Below are 20364 nucleotides of genomic sequence, written 5' to 3'. Positions count from 1 at the left end.
CTAGTTAAAATCAAAATCCATGAAAATGAGATGCACATCAGGAATTGTTAGAGACATGCAAATCAAAACCACAGCGAGGGAACACTCTGCACCTGTTTGAAAGGCCATCCTCAGTCTACAAAGATAAATGGTGGAGAAGATATGGAGGAAAGAGAATACCTATGGTGCTGATGAGATGTAAAAGCTAAGAATCACTGTGGAGAGGAGTAGGGAACGGTCTCTTTTTTTTTTAATTTTTAGTAAGACAAACTGCCGGGAGCCACCACGGGAGATCCCACCCATGACAAAGGTCATGCGGAGAGAACCTGACAGGCAAAGGCGGATCAGGCCTCGAGGGATTCCCTGGATCTGCTCAAGCATCTACCCCAAAACCAGAATCTGTCTGTCTTACTATTTTGTGCCTTTCACCAACTCTTCTGACATTAACAGGGGGCTATCCCCGACCACCTTTCTCTGGAAAAAGTCAACTTAGGGCTTTAGTTAATAAGTCTCCTGGGCACGATAGGAGTGTTTCAATTCAAACCCCTCTGATGGCTTTCTAGCTTGCCTGACAGGTTTATCCAGACTCTTGCAGCTACACATGTGATTGTTCACAGCCTCCCAATCGTGAGAGACACGGGAAGCCTAAAACATTCTAAAAATATAGAGCCTTTCAAAGAGTTAAAAACTATTAGAGTACTGCTGGTGTAAGATTTCATTGTTGAGCCAATGCTTGCTGCCAAGTGCCCATATCCCTTATCCACTGTGCACCTGGGAGTGCATTAGTTAGCATAGTTGGAATGTAAAAAAACAAGTAGTAGCCTTGGAATTAACCACATCAGACCTTTGAGCTAATTGGTTCTTTCTTTGTTGTGACCCACTGCACCTTTGCTCCGTGAGAATGTAACTCTGTTTAGCACTTTCTGAGGCTGACATAGATTAGAAATATAAAGAAAAAACACTTCAAGGGAAAATAAGTTTTCTGGCTGATCAGCCTTTATCAAAAAAGGGTCATAAAATGTCCACAGGCCTCCAAGGCCAGAAGATAATGTACACAACATTGTTTGTGGGAAAGGTATGCAGAAAAAATCCTGGTTTTGCTAAAGACAAAACAGATGTAATGTGTGGGCTGACTCTGCATGACTTTGCATCTTTCATTTCCCTCTATGTACAAGTCAAGGTATAAAAGTTCCTTTTGAAAATAAAGTTATGGGCCTCACTCACCGAAGCTTGGTCTCCCCATGTCATTCTTTTTTCCTTTTCTCTCTCTGTTCTTCTTTCAGGATGACTCCTTGGGGCACAGGGGCTCTCTGAATTCACTTTTTTGCCTGGGCTTCTAAGACCTGATCGGGAAGGTGCCCTGCGTCTTCACCAGGGAGGGGGTGTCCTGCGTCCTCATGCCACTGAGAGGGCGCCTGCGGCCTCCGTGAACAGAGCAAGTTCCGTGCCAGGAGCTTTATTGGCTTTCTGTGTAAACCAAGGAAGATCAAGCCTCTTTCTCTCCCTTTTTTTTACTTTCCTTATCACCGATGCCGTCATCCTGAGGGTACCCCTGGATCCTGCTGGGGCTGGACCCTGGCAACAAACATATTGATTCCAGCCTAGGTCACAGGAGGACTTAAAATATGTCTTGCTCAGCGTTCCCTTATCATCAGCACCAACAAAGGAAGAAGGTGTATGAACAGCAGCTCCACCAGAAGCTGGCAGACAGCCTTGGTGAGGGACACATCAGTCAAGTCTCATACTCATCAGGCGGTTAACGAGGCTCCCCCCTCATAGAAAAGGGTCCCTTAACTCCAAATTCATTTTCCACAGAGAAGAGAAAAGAATCAGACATAAACTATAAATGAAATCAAGTATCTTTATTTTTAGATTTAAATATAAAAAGTAAAGGATAAAAGCAGTAAAAATTACACTTTAAGTGAATAAATTACTATATATTTTGACATTTATAAAACACAGGAGGAGGATGGAAGCCACACAAATTACTGTAAATGAGCAGCCGTTGACTATGTGGGTACCACCCAAGTTCTCTAGTCGACTCCACCACTAGACTCGGCTGCAGATACCATCTGGGAACCAGAGCTGCTCTCTCCTTCACACCAGGAGGAGCCTTTCTTATCACCGGGGCACGGAGAGAACCCAAGTGTGTGCCTTCAAGCACCTCTTCTGCCAGGCTCCAAGCAGAAGGCTCAGCCTGAGTTGTATTCTTCATCTTCTCCTGCAGGTTAATGGTGTTAAAATGAAGCAAAGGAAGTGCCTAGAAGTTGGGCACCTCTCCTTTCTGCAGTTGTTTTATTTTCTTCTCCTGTAAATTAATTTTTTGAATCAAAAGAGAAAGGGCCTATTTCCATAGTTCTCCTCACTGGGATTTTGGGCTTAAAAGGTACTCCGCAGTAGGGCAATTGTTAAGCTCTTATCACTATTGGCTGTTCCTCGTCTTCATCTTCTTAGCTGAGTTTTGGGGTTCTCTTCTTCCAAACAAAGGCAGGTGATCTGGGGTCAATGAGTGGAATTTCTTTCTTTTCAGGAACACCCACAACATCTAACAAGCTACAAGAAAGGCAAGGCTCCACATGAAATTTAAAGTGCTTATCCTCCCATACCTTCTTTGCTTCTCATTGTTTGATTCTTTCTCTGTTTCAAAATCAAAGCCAGTAGGGATGGTGAGTGGCTTCTCTGGCAGTTTCTTAGACAAAATGGATCCACCATCAAGAATCCCAAAATCCAGTTTCCATGCTTTAAATTTGCAGAGCTTTCAGGACTTCCCTGAGCATTCAGGGTTTAAGAATCCACCTTGTAATGCAGGAGTCAGGTTCGATGCCTGGTCTGGAAACTAAGATCCCACAGGCCTCAGAGCAACTAGCCCTCAAGCCACAACTAGAGAGTCCATGCATCTCAATCAAAGACTTTGTGGGATGCAATGATGATCCCGAGTGTCACAGGATTGTCACGAGTGTCATGATCCCGGCTGCCCCCATCCCTGCTCAGCTGCTGACAAAGACAAATAAATAAATAAATATGCAAAAATATTGTAGAGTCCTGCTTCTACAGGATTACATTTCTTGGATTTTCCATTTGTTTCCAACACCTCCACCACATCTTGCTGCATTTTATTCTCTTCTCTGACTTGCTTCTCAGTACTTTTTAGGATCTTCTGTATATGGGGAAAAGAACCTGAAATGGAATAGATATGCATTTATGCATGGCTGAATTAAGTTCCTGTACACCTGATACAAACACAGCATTGGACATCAACTCTATTCCAATATAAGATCAAAATGAAATTACAGAGAAAGTAAAAGAAAAAAGAAAGGGGCATGAAGAAATGCTTCCACCCTGTGGCCGTTTTTCATAACAGCAACGTTAAAAGCTGTGCTGATGGACACAATATTCAGAAGGCCTGTGGGGTTGAGTAAACAACTGCCCTCAAAAAATGTTCTAGGAGTGTTCATCGAAAAACAGGGCAGACATTCAAGAAGTCATCTGCAAGAGGTTTAATTCATAACCTTTAAAAAAAATCACAGGAAACATTGTCAACCTTGCTAAATATTAGAGAAATCCAAATCAAAACTACAATGAGCTATCACCTCACAACGATCAGAATGGCCACTGTCAAACATTCTACAAAGAACCAAGGCTGGAGAGGGTGTGGAGAAATGAGAACCCTCCTCCATCAATGCTGGAAAGTCAACTGGGAACAGCTACTATGGAGTGTGCATGCTAAATCACTTCAGTTGTGTTTAACTCTTTTCGACCCTGTGGACTGAAGCCTGCCAGGCTCCTCTGCCCATGGGATTCTCCAGGCAAGAATACTGGAGTGGGTTGACATGCCCTCCTCCAGGGAATCGTCCCCACCCAGGGATCAAACCCAGGTCTCCTGCACTGCAGGCGGATTCTTTACCATCTGAGCCACCAGGGAAGCCTGAACATGCCAGTTCCAATAGAGTAAAGCTTCCCCAAATTGTCACTCTGCTTATTTAACTTCTATGCAGAGTACATCATGAGAAACGCTGGGCTGGAAGAAGCACAAGCTGGAATCAAGATTGCCAGGAGAAATATCAATAACCTTAGATATGCAGATGACACCACCCTTATGGCAGGAAGTGAAGAGGAACTAAAAAGCCTCTTGATGAAGGTGAAAGAAGAGAGAGAAAAAGTTGGCTTAAAACTCAACATTCAAGAAAACGAAGATCATGGCATCTGGTCCCATCACTTTTCATGGGAAATAGATGGGGACACAGTGGAAACAGTGTCAGACTTTATTTTTGGGGGCTCCAGAATCATTGCAGATGGTGACTGCAGCCATGAAATTAAAAGACACTTACTCCTTGGAAGGAAAGTTATGACCAACCTAGATAGCATATTGAAAAGCAGAGACATTACTTTGCCAACAAAGGTCCGTCTAGTCAAGGCTATGGTTTTTCCAGTAGTCATGTATGGATGTGAGAGTTGGACTGTGAAGAAAGCTGAGAGCCGAAGAATTGATGCTTTTGAACTGTGGTGTTGAAGAAGACTCTTGAGAGTCCCTTGGACTGCAAGGAGATCCAACCAGTCCATTCTGAAGGAGATCAGCCCTGGGTGTTCTTTGGAAGGAATGATGCTAAAGCTGAAACTCCAGTACTTTGGCCACCTCATGCAAAGAGTTGACTCATTGGAAAAGACTCTGATGCTGGGAGGGATTGGGGGCAGGAGGAGAAGGGGACGACAGAGGATGAGATGGCTGGATGGCATCACTGACTCAATGGACGTGAGTCTGAGTGAACTCCGGGAGTTGGTGATGGACAGGGAGGCCTGGTGTGCTGCGATTCACGGGGTCGCAAAAAGTTGGACACAACTGAGCAACTGAACTGAACTGAACTGAACTGTAGTTTGAAGAGACATTGCTCTGGAAAACTCCTGATGTTCTCCATACGTCTTCAAGTAATACACCTTTCCTTCCGATGAGCTTTGGCTGAGTTGTAGCTTCTGGTTCAACAACCCCTGAGAGGCAAATCCACTTTTCTGGTAACACCTCTCCATCCAGACTCCCAACCAGCACTCCTGGCGCCCCCTTGATAATAATTCTACAGTCAGTTGTCTTGCTTTCAATACATGGAAATCATGTTATTTTTCTGCAAGCAAAGCTAAGCAAGGGCCAGAAACAGTGTCCCCATTTTATCTTGTGAAGCCAGTAGGTGTCAAACAAATTCTCTTCTGTGGATCCATCATCCTCCAGTTCAATGCCTCCTTTTATGGAAAACACTGGTAGGGCTTTGAGGTTTTATTTATGGCTCATTTCTGAAGCCTTTTAATACCTACATTGTGCTTAGTCGCTCAGTCATGTCCAACTCTTTGCAATCCCATGAACTGTAGCCTGCCAGGATCCTCTGTCCATGGGGATTCTCCAGGCAAGAATACTGGAGTGGGTTGCCATGCCTTCCTCCAGGGGATCTTCCCAACCCAAGGATCGAAGCCAGGTCTCCCGTATTGCAGGAGGATTTTTTACCGTCTGAGCTACCAGGGAAGCCTATACCTACATTAAATATACAGATTACTCATCAGTACCACTTCTACTTTGAGGTTAAAAATCCTCCAAGTTTTCCCTAATATACTTATTATTCCATGCATTGCGTTTAAATCTTTGTCCATATGTTATTTATCTTGTGTCTCATCTGATTTAGTTAATTACACAGTTTTCCCCTGAATAACGCGGTACTCATCACATACAGTTCTTGCCAAAACTGGATTTGACAAAGTAGGGCACAGGTGGGCCTGGGAGAAAGTTCGAGAGCAGGACTTCAAGTCTGGTGGAGGCGAGAGTCTAGTTCAGGGAACTGGAAGGAAACACCCTGCCTGAGGACCCACCGCCGACTTCAGGCTCCAGGACTAAGACTGCACCTGAAAACAAAGACAATTGCCAAGATGCGCCTGCGCGCTGGAGGCCTCCTGACAGACACGCGCGAGACGCAGAGCAGCCAATCCCCGAGTGGTGGGGCGGGACCTTCTGCGCGCTCCGCACTCTCCCGGCGCCTATTGGCCGGGCTGCTTCGGTCGCAACGCCTATTGGAGGCTTGTGCCTGACAGGCCTGTATAAGCCGGCTGCTCGCCTTTCGCTCATCTTCAGCCCGGGAGGACTGGACTAGGCTCGGCTGGACGCCGCCCAGCTCCGGGCGCGCCCCGGGCCGGGTTGGGCAGCGCCGGAGGATAGACGGAAAAGCGCCCTGTGAAACCCTCGTAAACTCTTAGCCTGGCCTCTTCCAATTCCAGGCTGGGAAACCCCAAATCCCAGAAACACCGAATCCCCTAGTGCTGCGACCCCCAAATATCTAGAGGAACCCCAATTCCCCTCAGCCTGAGGCACCCTAAAAACAGCACCTGCAGAGAGACCAAATTTCCTTATCCTCAGAGACCCCGAATACTTTAGCCTGGGAACTCTTAATCCTGTCATGCTCAAGACCCCAACTGTCCTGCATGTTGGACGCCTAAAGCCCCTTAATGAGAGATCCCCAATTTCCTCAGCCTCAAAGATCCCAAGTTCTCTCACCCTGTGCATTCTACATCAGCCAAAAGACACCCCCCCAATCCCCTCCTTCTGAGGAACCCCAGTTCCTTCAGCCGGTGTGACCCAGATCTCCTGAAGCCAAGCGACTTGTCCCTTAGATGTAGAACCCATGTTGTGCCCAGATTTTCCCAGAGTACCCAGGCGGAGATCCCCAAAACACTTTTTGGAGAAATATTCCCTCCCAGGCACTGGAACAGAGCCCTGATTTCAACCTGACCCCAGTCCAGCAGTTAGGGGCTTCCAGGTCTCCTCAGGACTCCCTCTGTCACCCACAGACACAACACTCCCAGTGCCTTTCCTCAGAGGGGCTGAATTGTAGGGGAATCAAAGAAACCAAATCTAGTTCACATTAGGCTGGTCTGCCATAGCTGGTTAGGATCCCTCCATCCCACCAATACCCCCACCCCGACTTTCCCCACACCTTCCTGCCCTGGACACTCCACACAAGGAAGACAGACGTGGCCCTGGACAGTTGTCTAGGCTATCTCAGCATCTTTTTCTTCCACAGGTAACCTTGGCCTTGAGGCAGTGCCATGGCCATGAGCCCCAACAGGTCCCCAGAGGAGAGCATTGAGGGAGATACTGGGAGAACAGAGTGGAAGCCCACGGTGAGCGGCAGAGTGGCAAAGCTGGACTCTAAGCCGGCCCCACAGGAAGGACATGGAGGTGGTCCCTGAAGGACCACAGACTGCTTGCCTGCGCCACGGAGTAAACTCTGTGAACATACACAGGATGGGAGTACCGGTCCTGTCTGAGACGGTGGGATAGACTGGGGTGGAACAGGACACTAGCATCATCAACTGCTCTGTGTCCAGGGACAGTTAGGAGGCTCAGTGTTTGCTCAGTTAAGCAGGACATAGTCCGGAAGGAAATTATTCATCCCTGTCTCACAGAGCCCATCCACTAGCTTCAGGCTTCTCCCTGCACCCAAGGTGGAAGAGAAGGCCCAGCTCTAAAGTCTGACTTATATGAGTAAGTCACTGATGAACTCTATTATTTTTCTTAGGCCAAAGATGCTTTCAAAGACATTTCCATATACTTCTGCAAGGAAGAATGGGCACAGATGGGATAATGGGGGTAAAGCCTGATATAGGAATGTGAAAAGGAACTATGAAGCGCTGATTACTTTAGGTAACAGGAAGTGCTGGGTGCCTGTGAGCTTAGGAAACATGAAACAGGTCTTCGGCCTCAGTGTTAACTTGGCCCTCTCTTTGGTGGCTTCATCTGCTCACAGTTCCCTTTCGTGTGGAGACTAAGGAGGAAATTTTTATTTCTCGCTGGGTATGCAGCTTTCTACTCCTGGGTGCCTGCCAGTGAGGGGCTCCCAAGACACCTCAAGCTGGGGTTAGCGATGGGTGAGCTGGATGCCAGGGAACCCAAGACCCTGCAGCAGGTCAGTGCAGTATGGACAAGGGCTGGCCTCACTGAATGGTTAGGCCCTGTCCATTCAAGACACCCTCTCTGAAAAAAAAAAAAAAAGACACCCTCTCTGGACTCCAGATGAAGGTTCTGCTGCCCTCAGTGCCCACCTGAGTCTCAGGAGGTAGAATAAAGACTAGGTTGTCTCTCCCACCTCCTGCCCAGAGAATGACAAAGGCCAGTTCCCAAAAGTCAGTGCAGGGTGAGCAGAGCAAGTGCTTGGGTCTCACAGGGTCCCTGTGAAGAGGGGTTTACTTGTGATCAAATCCTTCTTGGCTAATTCTCTTTCTGTGTTGTCTTCATATCAAATCTCACAAGGACAAGGCAGTCCAGGTGTTCACAGCATCACTGGCCCAGGTGCCGACAAGACGCTCCTTATGGTGTGTTTATTATAGGCAGGGAGATAGGGTGGCTGGTGTGACGCTCCCCTGGACAAGGGAAGAGACCCCCTAGGTTGTGTCTCTTCTACCTCCTGAGATCCAGGTGAGCACTGGGGGCAGCACTACCTGGGGTCTGGAGAAGGTGTCCTGAATGTCGGACAGGGCCTAACTGTCCAGTGTGGCTTCAGGGGGTACTGGCATGAGAGTACTAACCCCTTTTCTAAAAATTTCAGACAACCACTGAGTTCTTTTTGGGTTTTGGCTTCAGGTCTTTTTTGATATGGTCCATTTTTGAAGTCCTTGTTGAATTTGTTACATATTGCTTCCACTTTATGTTTTGATTTTTTGACTGCAAGGCATGTGGGATTATTACCAAGTCCAAGCTCGCTTTGCTTGCCGTACAACAGGTCAATAAATCAGAGGTGAGGTGCTGAGGCATGGAATATGACTTTACTTAGAAAGCCAGCAGACCAAGAAGATAGCGGACTAATGTCTTAAAGAAGCCACCTTGTTGGGGTCTGGATGCCAGTGTCTTTTATAGGACACAGAGCTGGGGAGGTAAGGAAATAAAGTAAAAAGGCCATTAATCTGGCAAATATCTCCTGGAATGGCCAGGCTCGGGAGGAGATGTGTTACTTTCTTCCTTCCTGTACCCATCCACAGGTGGACAGGTCCTGAACAAAAGCAGAGGGCAGGGTTTCCTGAGGTGGGCCATTACGTATGGACAGTATCCTTACAGTAAACAAGCCAACAGGAAGCAAAGCTTAAAGTAAAGGATTTCATTTTTTTTTTAATTTTAAAACATGGAGTCAGATTTTGTTCTTCCCTGTAACAATTCCCCACTGTCAGTGTCCATTCCACAATCTTACGGAAAAAGGGGTGATGACTGTTCTAATTACTCCATCAGTTACATCTTTGGGGGCGTGTCCACCATTGGTGCCAGTGTTCTGAATGTCGAGATTTGTCTTCTGTTGTTCTTTGGAAAATGTCTACTTCACATGTGTAGACATAAAAATATTTATAACATAGGTATGAGAGTTAAGTTTTATTCAGTGAGAATCTTTTAGGACTTCAAAACTGGAGGCAGCATCTAAAGGTAAGGAATTTAGCACTTTTCTATATGGGAAGATGCAAGAGTCGTCTCATTGAAATTATTCCTTTTGATACACACTTCACCATCTGGGGCCAATATCTTGTCTTCTCCTTCCTGAGTTTCTTCAGGGCTCACAGTGGAGACTGGCTGTAGTCTGATAGCTGCTAGAGAGCAGGTATTCTTCTCCTTCCCGAGATTCCTCAGGGTTCACAGTGAGGAGTGGCTGCAGTCTGATGGCTGCTAGCAGGTAGGAGGGGGAACCTGGGTCCCCATTGTGATCACCTCAGCAGAGAGAGCAAGCATGTCCTGTGACTCCAGACAATCTTCCAACATTCAGGGTTCAGCATTCAGCCTGCAGGATCCAGAGCTACCAGCTCAGCCACCAGCTCAGCCACCATGCTCTGTGCTTAGTTGCTATGTAGCCCTAAAACCTACACTGCAGGAGGCCTTCTAAACGAGGCGCCCTGTCGAGCAAACTCTTGGTCACAAACTCCAAGCCCAACCAAGGCCCAGCTTTGCTGAGCGGGCCTCACTGGGGACCCAGGTTCCCCTCCTTCTCTTCCACATTCCATATCTGAGTGGGGATAAGGCAGGGGCTGGGGGCACAGTGCAAGTAGGGCAGAGGGTCTCCCATCGCCTTTTCTGGTCCATCCCTGGGAACACGGTCTTGTGTCATGTCCAGTGGCAGGGGACATGTGTCCCCAGCTCAAACACTCTCTCTAGGTGATGTGAGCCATGAGCACTAACACAGGAAATCCTGAGTGACCTGCTTAGGCTGGAAGACTAGTTCCTGGGATGTGAGATGAAGTCAGAAAGCGGCTTCTCACTGGGACTGGCCTTCTCCAGACCTAGCTTGTGGGCAGCAAGAGTGGGATAAGGGGCTCCCAGTTGGGGCAGCCACACAGTGCCTCTTGACAGCCCCATGGAGACTGTGTGGCCAGAGCAACCACGAGCCTGCATTCACACAACAGATGGCCTCTGAGAGGTCCATGACAGACCAGAGTGACCACAAGCCCATATTCACCTATCAGACACCCTGTGAGAGATATGTGACAGACCACAGTGATCATGAGTATGCATTCACCCAGCGAACAGCCTCTGAGAGGTCTGTGACAGACGAGAGTGACCATGAATGTGCATTCACCCAGCAAACGGCCTCTGAGAGGTCTGGCAAGCCCACATGCACCCAACAGGTGGCCTCTGAGAAGTTGAGACATCTATGACAGGCCAGAGTGACCACAAGCCCACATGCACCCAGCAGATGACTTCTGAGAGGTCTTGGACAGGCCAGAGCGATGAACATTCATTTGACTACCTCTGAGAGGTCTGTGACAGACTAGAATGACCAAGAGCCTGCATTCGTCCAGTGGACGGCCTCTGAGAGGTCTGGCGAACCTGCATTTACCCAGCAGATGGCCTCTGAGAGATCTGTGACAGGAAGCCCACCATTAGACAATGGAGGGTCTTAGTGACACATGGAAACACCACCAGGGAAAATATGAAGACTCTGGGAAACTAAAGTATGAAGATCAAAGAAAATCTTACTGCACTGAAGGTTCCTCTTGGGACGAGCAAGGGCAGCTCCGGGACTGCAAAGGCTTTTGTGGCTTCAAGCAGTAGAGACCCTGGTCCAGAGTGCTGGGACTGGGGCGGAGGTGGGGAGGCAGCATTTCACAGCAAGGGGGCCCTTCTGGGATTGTGGGGCTGCCACTGTCCACTATCTGGGGTCACCCACAGCCCAGGGTCATCCACTGGCAGCCCCGCCCCTGCTGTGTCCCTCCTGCTCACAGGTCCTCCTGCCCGCGGCTGCCCCCATCCCTGCTCAGCTGCTGGTTGTCCTTTCATGCTCCCAACCCTGCCCCTGAAAACAGGAATCTGACTGGCCATTCCAGGGCCAACCTCTCCCTCAGGGGGTGCCGTCCCGCTCTCAAACTCATGCCCCACCTCCAGCCGCGGTGTCTTAGGAAGCTTCTGTTGGTGCCATGTCCACAAACCCAGAGTCTCTGACCGACACCTAGGACTGAAAAGTACCAGGCGTTTCCCAGGAAAGGAAGCTGGGAGAGGGTGTTCTCCTTCCCCTCCAACCTGCAACCAGCAGCCACCAATGCTGCCTCTTCTGCCCCCATGCTGCTCAGCGGGCAGACAAGCTGTGTTCTGATCACGCACGTGAGGCCTTGCGCTGCTCAGTGGGCAGACAAGCTGTGTTCTGATCACACACGAGGCCAAGGCCATCTCAGGCCCCATCAGTGGACCAGCTGCCTCCTCTGCCCCCACGCTGCTCTGCGGGCAGACAAGCTGTGTTCTGATCACGCACGTGAGGCCTTGCGCTGCTCAGTAGGCAGACAAGCTGTGTCCTGATCACACACGAGGCCAAGGCCATCTCAGGCCCCATCAGTGGACCAGCTGCCTCCTCTGCCCCCACGCTGCTCTGCGGGCAGACAAGCTGTGTTCTGATCACTCACATGAGACCTTGTGCTGCTCAGCGGGCAAGACGAGCTGTGTTCTGATCACCCATGTGAGGCCAAGGCCGTCTCAGGCCATCAGTGGACCAAACAGAAGAGGCTCAGTTCTAACAACCAGGACACATGCCCCTAACCCGTTGGGCCAGCCCCCAACCAACCACTTCTGCCCCTCTGGTTCGTGTGCTCAGCCCAGCTCCAGCCCCGTGGCCAGTGGCCAGATAAGACGCCCCTAACAAGGGCGGGGAGAAGGGAGCAGTGCATGATGGAACGGTGGGAGTGTGGAGCATCACCCTCCCCTTCAGCACTTAACAGTTTCCCAGGCCCTGAAGTTAATCACATCAAGGGGAACCTATTCCCCGATAGTGACAGTCACATTGAAAGGATGCCCTAAAGATTTTTGGAAGAGTAAGCAAACCATGTGGAAGCTATTAAAATACTGTGATGAAGTATTTGAACTGGAACTTGTATCAGTTGATATCAATTTATCATCTCCATCATGAGTAGACTAAATAGGGATACATTTGATTGTAGATTTTATGCTAGTTTGCCTTGTCACACTGGCTGAGACTACCAACTCCCCTCCCCTTTGTCCCCGCAGGAAGCTCTGTGATGTGAGTCTCAGCGTTGGACATGGGTGGCGATAATGAAGCCGACAGCACAGACAACTCGGCCGTCGCCAACACCCTCAGCCAAGACCCCTCGGTGCCATGTCACATCAGCTAGCACGTGGAGACCACCAGCATGCCCACTGCCAGATGCACCCACAAGTCAAGGGTCAGCAGGGAGCCACCCAGTGAAGCCACTGAATCGACACTTGTCCCAACTGGTGAGGGACAGACACTGCAGCCAATGAGAACAGGCAACAGCAATGAAGACATAAACGAAAGACATGACACTGTAAAAACCCCTAGAAGACAACACAGGCAAAGCATTCTCTGACATAAATCATACCAATGGTTTCTTTGGTCAGTCTCCCAAGGCAACAGAAATAAAAACAAAAATAAACAAAGGGGGCCTAATCAAACTTACAAGCTTTGGCACAGCAGAGGAAACCATAAATAAGATGAAAAAGGCAACCTACAGAATGGGACAAAATATTTCCAAATAATGTGACCAACAAGGACTTAATTTCCAAAACATACAAACAGCTCATACAACTCAACAAAAAAAACAAACAAACAACCCAATCGAAAAAAGGGCAGAAGAACTAAACAGACATATCTCCAAACAAGAAATACACAGGCACCAACAGCATCGACCCTCTGGCTTTTGGCCCGACTGCAACGTCCAGCTGAGGCCAGTGCACATTCCATGACCTGTGCTCTAGGGTGGCCCTTGTGTCACTGGTAAGCAGCGGTGTCACGATGCAGCCCAGCGGGACTCAGCCTGGCGGACTGCTAGAAACAGCGGGGACACCCTGACCCATCAATGCTCCCAGTCCTGGACGAGGCAGTGACCTGAACGGGCAGACGAGTGCAGAGAGCAGAGTCCATGGCACGGACAAGGTCCAGCCGTCCCCAGGCAGGGAAGGGGCTTCCCTGGCTTAAGAATAAAGAAGCTCCAGGCGCAGGTGGTGGGAACAGACTCAGAGCCACTTTTTAAGACATGCAGAGCAGGACACCCAGGTGAGCAAAGGTCAGAGGGAGTTTACCATAAAAAACAGTGTCTGGGAGAACAGACAGGCTTGGGTGGAGCTGAGCCCAATGGGGGCTGGGAGGTTGGGCTTAGAAACCCTGTATGCCTTTCTCTGCCTCCTAATCTACTTAACCCCCACTCTGCAGCCTGACACTGTCTGTCCTGTGCATCTGCATACTCAGACTGTCCATTCATTCAAAGGATATTTGTTTAGCACCTGCCTCTCACCAGGTCATGTTCCAGGCACAGGAACAGTTGTCAGGAGACAGACAATAACCCCAGTCCTTGGGGAGCAGAAATTCTACCAGGGGCCAAACGCACCCTTCCTGCGGCCACTGGCCCCAGCCTCACCCTCCTCAGCCCATCGGCCGGCCCTCCTGAAACTCCAGCCCACAGCTGTGGTTCTATCTGAGCATCTCCCATCCTCCAAGAAGGCGACTCTCTGAACTCACCGCCCATCAGCCTCTGGTACCCCGTGCCCTGTATCCTTCTCAGCACGTACCGCCATCTGAAGTGGCCTCCCTGACACCTGCATCACCTCAGTGTACCTGGCAATGTTATGTCCTTGGTGAAGGAAGGTCCCAGCTGCCTTCACACCCTTTCTGTTGAGTTCCCACCACAAATTCCTGTCACGGCAGCCTGGAAGGACTCTCTAGGCAGGTGTGAAGCAGGGGCTCAGAGGAGCCTGAGAGGCTGCACCCACCTGGGCCACTCCAGTGGTCAGGGTAGGCAGGGACCTCCCAGCACCGGCTCGGACCTGGACAGCAGGCAGACCAGCTTCCTTCTTCCTGGGACCACAATGGGGAGAGTCTCTTGTCACTGCTCAGGGTCGTGGCTGCCCGGGAAGGACTGTCAGTTCCACAGCACTGAGCACCCTGTGTGCTGTTGCACGTTTTACCTGCATGATCTCAACTTCCTCAGGCAGAATGCTTCGGGCTACATGCTTGAAACAATCAAAAGGAGTGGTTTAAGGTCACTCAAGAAAACACAATCCAGACACAAAAGGCCCCACACACCTGCCAGGAGGCCCAGAGGCAACACCAGAAAGGGAGGTGCTCGTCTCCTCCTCGTGGTCTCATGTCTTCCTTAGCACAAGTTGTGCCTCCTTGTGCTGGGGAGCTGCTGCACCTCCAGCATCACATCACACAGTCAGAAGGGAGTGGGAGGAGGAGGGCTGGCCCACCAGCAGAGCTGCACTTTGCTCCCAGGAGCCTGAAGGTGCTGTGTGGCAGCTACCGCTTAGGGGTCACATGGTGAACGTGGCATGGCTGGCCCTGGCACTATTAGGCTGGACCCCTTGCCTGCTCTTAGTCAGCCTCCTGCCCTCTCAGGTTCCAGGTGAAGCCTGCAGGCTGGGCAGGGGCCCTGGTGGGGCCACAGAAGCAGCTGTGGCAATGCCCTGCCCTGCCCGGTGCTCTCCCAGGACTAGGTTCTCTCTTGGGCAGAGAAGGCATCAGGGCTCTAGACAGAGGGGGTGACAGGACAGCCAAAAAAGTTTGATTGTTGTTTTTGTTAGCTTGCTTCTGACATTTGAGACTGTAAGTGTACAAGGAAAGGTTACAAAGTGAAAATGATCAGCCCGTTGACACTGCTCATCCCTGACGTGGTCCTGGCATCACTCGCCTGTGTCCCACACCAGGAAGTTTTCTAGCACACAGCCCCTTTGCACATCAGCTTTGTCCTCTGCGACACGGAGACTCTGACAGCCGCACCCTGAGCCTGTGATGGTGAAGAGGTGAACGAACCCTTGTAATGGAGTGAAAGCTGCTGCAGATTCAAACATGAGGCTAAAGCTGCCTCTCCCCCCAGTCACCAGCCACTACTCACCGCTCACTCACATACCAACACTCTGCACTGGGCTTACTCTCTGTACTGGGCTGTACTGGTCTCACTCTGTGGACTGGGCTCACTCTGTGGACTGGGCTCATTCTCTGGACTGGATTCATTCTCTGTCCTGGGCTGTACTGGGCTCACTCTCTGTACTGGGTTCATTCTCTGGACTGGGCTCACTCTCTGGACTGGATTCATTCTGTCCTGGGCTCACTCTCTGGACTGGGCTCACTCTCTGTACCGGGCTGGACTGGACTCACTCTCTGTACTGGGCTGCACAGCTGCCAGTGTGTGGAGGAGTTCATTGATTTAATTATTCCTCGTTGGGGAAGTAAGCTTGTTTCTGGTCCCATCCCCATAGCAGTTTGCCTAAACAGGTGTGTGTATCTCTGTGGGGTCACCTCCTAAAAACATAAGCCCTGCCAAACCTCATCATATTTACCTCAAACACACATTTCCTGGTTATCTCCAAAGCAGTTGTAACCAATGCACAAACTTTGCCAGAGGTCTCTTTCCCCACCTCAGAGGGGCTTGATCCTTAAAGCTCAAACTGAGAACACTCACTATCCGATCATTAGACCATGCAGTTTAGCGAGAAGAAAAACCACCCCACACCCAGAGCAACACAACCCGTCAGGCAATGTCACGCAGACTGTAAATACAGAATGCCCTTATTTTTATGTTACATAAAATCTGTTCGTGCGCACATCACGTGATATTGTAGTACAACGAGGAGATTCATGCCTGTGTGCTCAGACTTGTCTCTTCCTTCATTTCTGCACAGTCTTCACCCTACGCTGTCAGTGTGCCGGGTCCCTGCACCTTGGGGGTCTAGGGTCAGAGCAGGTAGGAGGGGGTAAAACGCAACCACAAGGGTGTCACCCCGCACCATCACTCTCAACCAGGGGTCGGTCCTGCCTGAGGCACCTCCACGCGGCCTGTCGGGGCTTCCAGCAGATCCTGACCATCCAAGGAAGGAAAAGAAACTGCACCGGTGTAGGGCCCTGGGGCTGATTGGGCTCACTGCGCCGCTTCCAGTGGCAGGCGTGGGCGCCAGCTGGAGCGCCGCCCGGCCTTCCCCCCACCGCCCCCTGCCCGTGCTGCGCCCCTCCCCGTCCGGTCCCGCCCAGCACTCCACCCCCACGTCTGAGCCCTGCCCCTCGTACCCCGCCCCTCATACCCCACCCCTACTCCCAACCCTACGCGGCAGGTCCACACCACTTCCGCCGGGAGGAGCCTCCGTATCCTCCGCAGGTCTGCGCGTTGCGTTCGCTCTGTTGGCCCCCGCAACCACCACCAAGAAGACCCCTAGGACCCCCTGGGTGGGCACCTTCCACTCCTCCCCGGATTGGCGGACACGTGGGAGGTGCCAGGGCAGGGCTTCCCGGGGAGGTTCTGGGGCTGGCGGTGTGGTGACCTCTGGCCTCCTCGCCAGTCCCCAGGTCGGCCGGCATGAGCTCTGGGGCCGCCCAGCGGCTGCAGACACTCCAGCGACACGTGGGCTTCCGGGAGGTAGGGGGACAGACCTGGGTCCGGAGCCCCTGACCTCTCCTCCACCTGGGGCTAAGTTCTGAGGTGGCCCGCAGATCAGGGGACTGAGCTGGATTCAGAGAGAAGCCCCTGAGGTCACCCAGGCCCTGAAGAGGTTGAAGGTGGCCAGGGTGCTCTGGGTGTAGAGACCCCTTCGGTGCTGGGAGGAGGGGGAAGGGTCAGCATTGTATATGGCAATGTGTTACCCAATTCCACTCCCACCCCCAGCGCCCCGCCCCCCCCAACCCTGCTCAGGGCAGTTTGGGACTTTGATCCTGGGGCTGTTTACTCCAAGGCACTGCCTCCTACCAAGGGGTGTGGACACAAGGTCTGCCCCACAAGCGCATCCCTGCCCCTCTCGTGGCCCAGGGCAGAGGCATGGAGCCGGGCAGCAGCCCGCTGACCACACACGTGCTGGACACTGCCTCAGGGCTCCCGGCCCAAGGCCTCTACCTCCGTCTGTCCAGGCTCGAGGACTGTGGCCAGCAGTGGACCGAGCTGAAGAAAAGGTAGGAGGGTGGTCTGGGGCAGGGCTCAATCCAGAACACTCCCCACCTCACCCACCCCACCCCCCCCACCCCCCCCACCCCCGGCAAGGGGCCCTGCACTGGGGCAAAGGGTGTGGGCACCGCTGGCAAGTGGCAGGGCTGACCGGGCCGGACGGTCTCCCTGCAGACTCTCAGAGCCTCTGTTTCAACAGGCTGAGTAGTCCTGGTCATGCTACAGCCTTGCTGGCAGAGCTCACACCCCAAGTGCCCACTGCGCTGGTACAGGGCTCTGTCTCTCCTTGCCCATTGGCCAGTTGAGGCCTGAGGAGGAATCGGAAAGGCCTGGTCGTCACCGTGACTGGCGGGTGACCTGTGCTGGGCAGCTCTTGAGCGCCGGACATTTGTTAGGTTCTCACTGTACCCTGTGTACAGACCCCGCAGGAACCCCTTCCACACGTGAGGAGATGGAAGGTGAGGCAGGAGGCCCCTGCCCCGGTGGACCTCAAAGGCCTGGGGCCTGAGACTACGGAGCCCTTCATGAAAGGGGGTCCAGGTCACATCTGAGCTTGGAGGAACACATGGAGCCACACAGAGCCACTCCCAACCCCCCTAAACTGCGCTGGTAAATGCTGCTGATGCTGATCACAGCACGGACACTTGAGAGCATGGCCTCTCGGTGAGCAGAGGCCCTCAGGGCCGCCGGCACTGCAGCTAGAAACGTGGCTGGCAGCCTGGACACAGTTACTCACCCAGAAAGCACAGTGTGGTGAACAGCAGGTGCTTGGTTTTACACTTCCCAGGTGGTGACAGGGTAAAGAACCCGCCTGCCAACGCAAGAGACTTAAGAGGCATGGGTTCAATCCCTGGGTTGGGAAGATCCCCTGGAGGAGGATATGGCTACCCACTCCAGTATTCTTGCCTGTGAGATCCCATGGACAGAGGAGCCTGATGGGCTACAGTCCAGGGGTCCCAGAGAGTTGGTTACGACTGAAGTGACTTAGCACACGTGCACACGTCATGAAACAGTATGGCTAGTACAACAATTTTTTTTAATTTGTAAATAAGCACACTTATGCAGAGAAAATGTGAAGTCTTTGTGCCAGATATGAAGTGCGGGGGAAGGGAAGGTTCTTTCCCTTCTCTTCTCTGGGGTTCCCTAAGGACAGTGAGGGGACATAGCCCTGGTCCTGGACACTGCCCTGCTGCAGAGCCACCCAGGCCCTGCTCACCTAGGTCCGAGTCAGGCCACCGGGCACACGGACCCAGGAGACCTAGGCGTGTACCCCTCTGCAGCAACGCTCCTCTCCCCAGTTGCACAGATCGTGACGGCCGCTGCCCTGGGCTCCTACCTCCAGGCCAGATGAAGGCGGGCACCTACAAGCTGTCCTTTGACACCAAGGGCTACTGGCAGAAGAGGGGCCAGGAAAGCTTCTACCCATACGTGGAGGTGAGGGCCAGACGGGTGGAGGCCTGAGATGCACTGTGACCCGCAGGCTGGTCCTCCCCCGCCCCATCTCAACAAGCACCTGCTCTGAGCTCCTGGCCTTGACCACCCCACGCCTGCACCGCGCCACTCCAGTCAGGCTGACTCAGCCCCGGCAGACAGAGGTTTACCCGAGCCCTTCCAGCTCTCTGTCCCCTTCGCCTGACCTGTTCAGGGTGGTCCTAACCCTTGGGAACCTTCAGGCCCAGGGGCCCCTTAGACCGAGTGCTTCCCCTGGGCAGACCCCAGCCCCACCCATAGTGCTGTCTCCGCTTGGCCAGGCTGTGTGCACTCCCAGTGCCCCCTCTGCCCGCAGGTCGTTTTCACCATCACAAACGAGACCCACAAGTTCCACGTGCCACTGCTGCTGAGCCCGTGGTCTTACACCACATACCGAGGGAGCTAGCGGCTGACCGGCAGCCAGCCTGTGGGCGTGGACACGGCACCATGGCAGACCGGGCCACCCCAGAGCAGGGGGGTGGGCAAGTTCCTGATGGGCACCAGGGTCACACTTTCCCTGGGATGTTCTGGCCCCATGTCGCAGGGGCAGGTGTCACTCAGGCTTCAATAAAGTTGCTGCTGACATCTGCGAGGTGGCTTCAGTCATGAGGCAAGCTTGGTGGGAGCTTCCCTGGGGGGATGAGGGGCGGGCGTGTGCACAGGGGGAGCACTAGGCCCCGGGGGGATGAGGGGCGGGCGTGTGCACAGGGGGAGCACTAGGCCCCGGGGGGATGAGGGGCGGGCGTGTGCACAGGGGGAGCACTAGGCCCCGGGGGGATGAGGGGCGGGCGTGTGCACAGGGGAGCTTCCCCGGGGGGATGAGGGTGGGCGTGTGCACAGGGGGAGCACTAGGCCCTGGGGGGATGAGGGGCGGGCGTGTGCACAGGGGGAGCACTAGGCCCTGGGGGCACCTCCCCACACAGCCACACAAGAGGACACGCAGCGCTCGTGGGAACCTTCATTCTCTGACGCACGCCTACAGGACAAATACCTGCTGTCCTGCTGTGGGGGGACCTCACCCGGGCTGGGGCTACGTTGGAGTGCCCACAAGTCCTGCGGGGCCCTGTCCCAGCGTCTGCCCGATCACAGCGGTCTCCAGGGGCTTGAAACCCACGTTGTCCAAGGGGACTCCGAAGGCCAGCAGCTTCGCCTCATAGGTGCGCAGCAAGTCATTGTGGGCCTGCAGGGACACAGCGGTGTTGTAGGGGGGTAGCCGGGGTGACCCTTGCTCAGGCCACCCAGCCCCGTGGAGGACACGCCTTTTCCAGGTGCTGACTGTGCCAGGCCCAGGCCCAGCCCCACACCCACACGCATTTATGTAAGTTTAAAGATTTAGATTTAACTAGCTCTACTCAGGGCTTCCTGAGTCGGCAACAGCCACTTGTTAAACAGAAGGGCGCTCCAAGGAGCTGCACGAGATGGAGGCTCAACGGGCGTGGAGGGGCGGGGTGCGGCCACCCTCCAGCATCGGTGCCTCCCTGAGGGAGGCGGGGGTCTTTAGCAGGTCACCTCCCTAGTGCT

At 52.6% G+C, this 20364-nt stretch overlaps 2 protein-coding genes across 9 annotated transcripts in view; one reads left to right on the top strand and one right to left on the bottom strand.

The window, feature by feature from the left end:
* Nucleotides 1-1941: 1941 nt before the first annotated feature.
* The window catches only part of GAS8 (growth arrest specific 8), a 37109-nt gene continuing 18686 nt past the window's right edge, over nucleotides 1942-20364 (bottom strand). For 4 of the 6 annotated variants that reach the window (XM_015475715.3, XM_015475712.3, XM_059876538.1 and 1 more), the window contains one exon: nucleotides 18391-20023. In XM_015475715.3, the coding sequence (XP_015331201.1) occupies nucleotides 19874-20023 (150 nt within the window). In that variant the 3' untranslated portion in view covers nucleotides 18391-19873. 6 annotated transcript variants of the gene reach the window in all.
* Nucleotides 16546-19428, top strand: URAH (urate (hydroxyiso-) hydrolase). 3 transcript variants are annotated; one of them, XM_010814602.4, is made up of 5 exons: nucleotides 16546-16596; nucleotides 16778-16854; nucleotides 17242-17381; nucleotides 18672-18807; nucleotides 19160-19428. In XM_010814602.4, exons 2-5 carry the CDS (start codon nucleotides 16795-16797, stop codon nucleotides 19247-19249), a joined length of 426 nt encoding a protein of 141 aa, XP_010812904.1. In that variant the 5' UTR covers nucleotides 16546-16596; nucleotides 16778-16794; the 3' UTR covers nucleotides 19250-19428. The 3 variants fall into 3 exon arrangements, with proteins under 3 accessions (XP_010812904.1, XP_002694914.2, XP_059733389.1); XM_002694868.7 differs by having other exon boundaries at nucleotides 16546-16664; XM_059877406.1 differs by lacking the exon at nucleotides 16778-16854 and having other exon boundaries at nucleotides 16546-16708.

Source organism: Bos taurus, chromosome 18, assembly GCF_002263795.3.
Source record: "Bos taurus isolate L1 Dominette 01449 registration number 42190680 breed Hereford chromosome 18, ARS-UCD2.0, whole genome shotgun sequence".
Classification (NCBI taxonomy): Eukaryota; Metazoa; Chordata; class Mammalia; order Artiodactyla; family Bovidae; genus Bos; species Bos taurus.
The sequence above is the reverse complement of the archived record's forward strand: the minus strand, read 5'-3'. Positions and strand labels throughout refer to the sequence as shown.

Bases quoted from the DNA above. Each gene is read 5' to 3' on its own strand.
- URAH (XM_010814602.4), top strand. From the start codon at position 16,795: ATGAGCTCTGGGGCCGCCCAGCGGCTGCAGACACTCCAGCGACACGTG. The intron at 16,855-17,241 runs GTAGGGGGACAG...CTCGTGGCCCAG, and splicing joins GACACGTGGGCTTCCGGGAG to GGCAGAGGCATGGAGCCGGG. The intron at 18,808-19,159 runs GTGAGGGCCAGA...CTCTGCCCGCAG, and splicing joins GCTTCTACCCATACGTGGAG to GTCGTTTTCACCATCACAAA.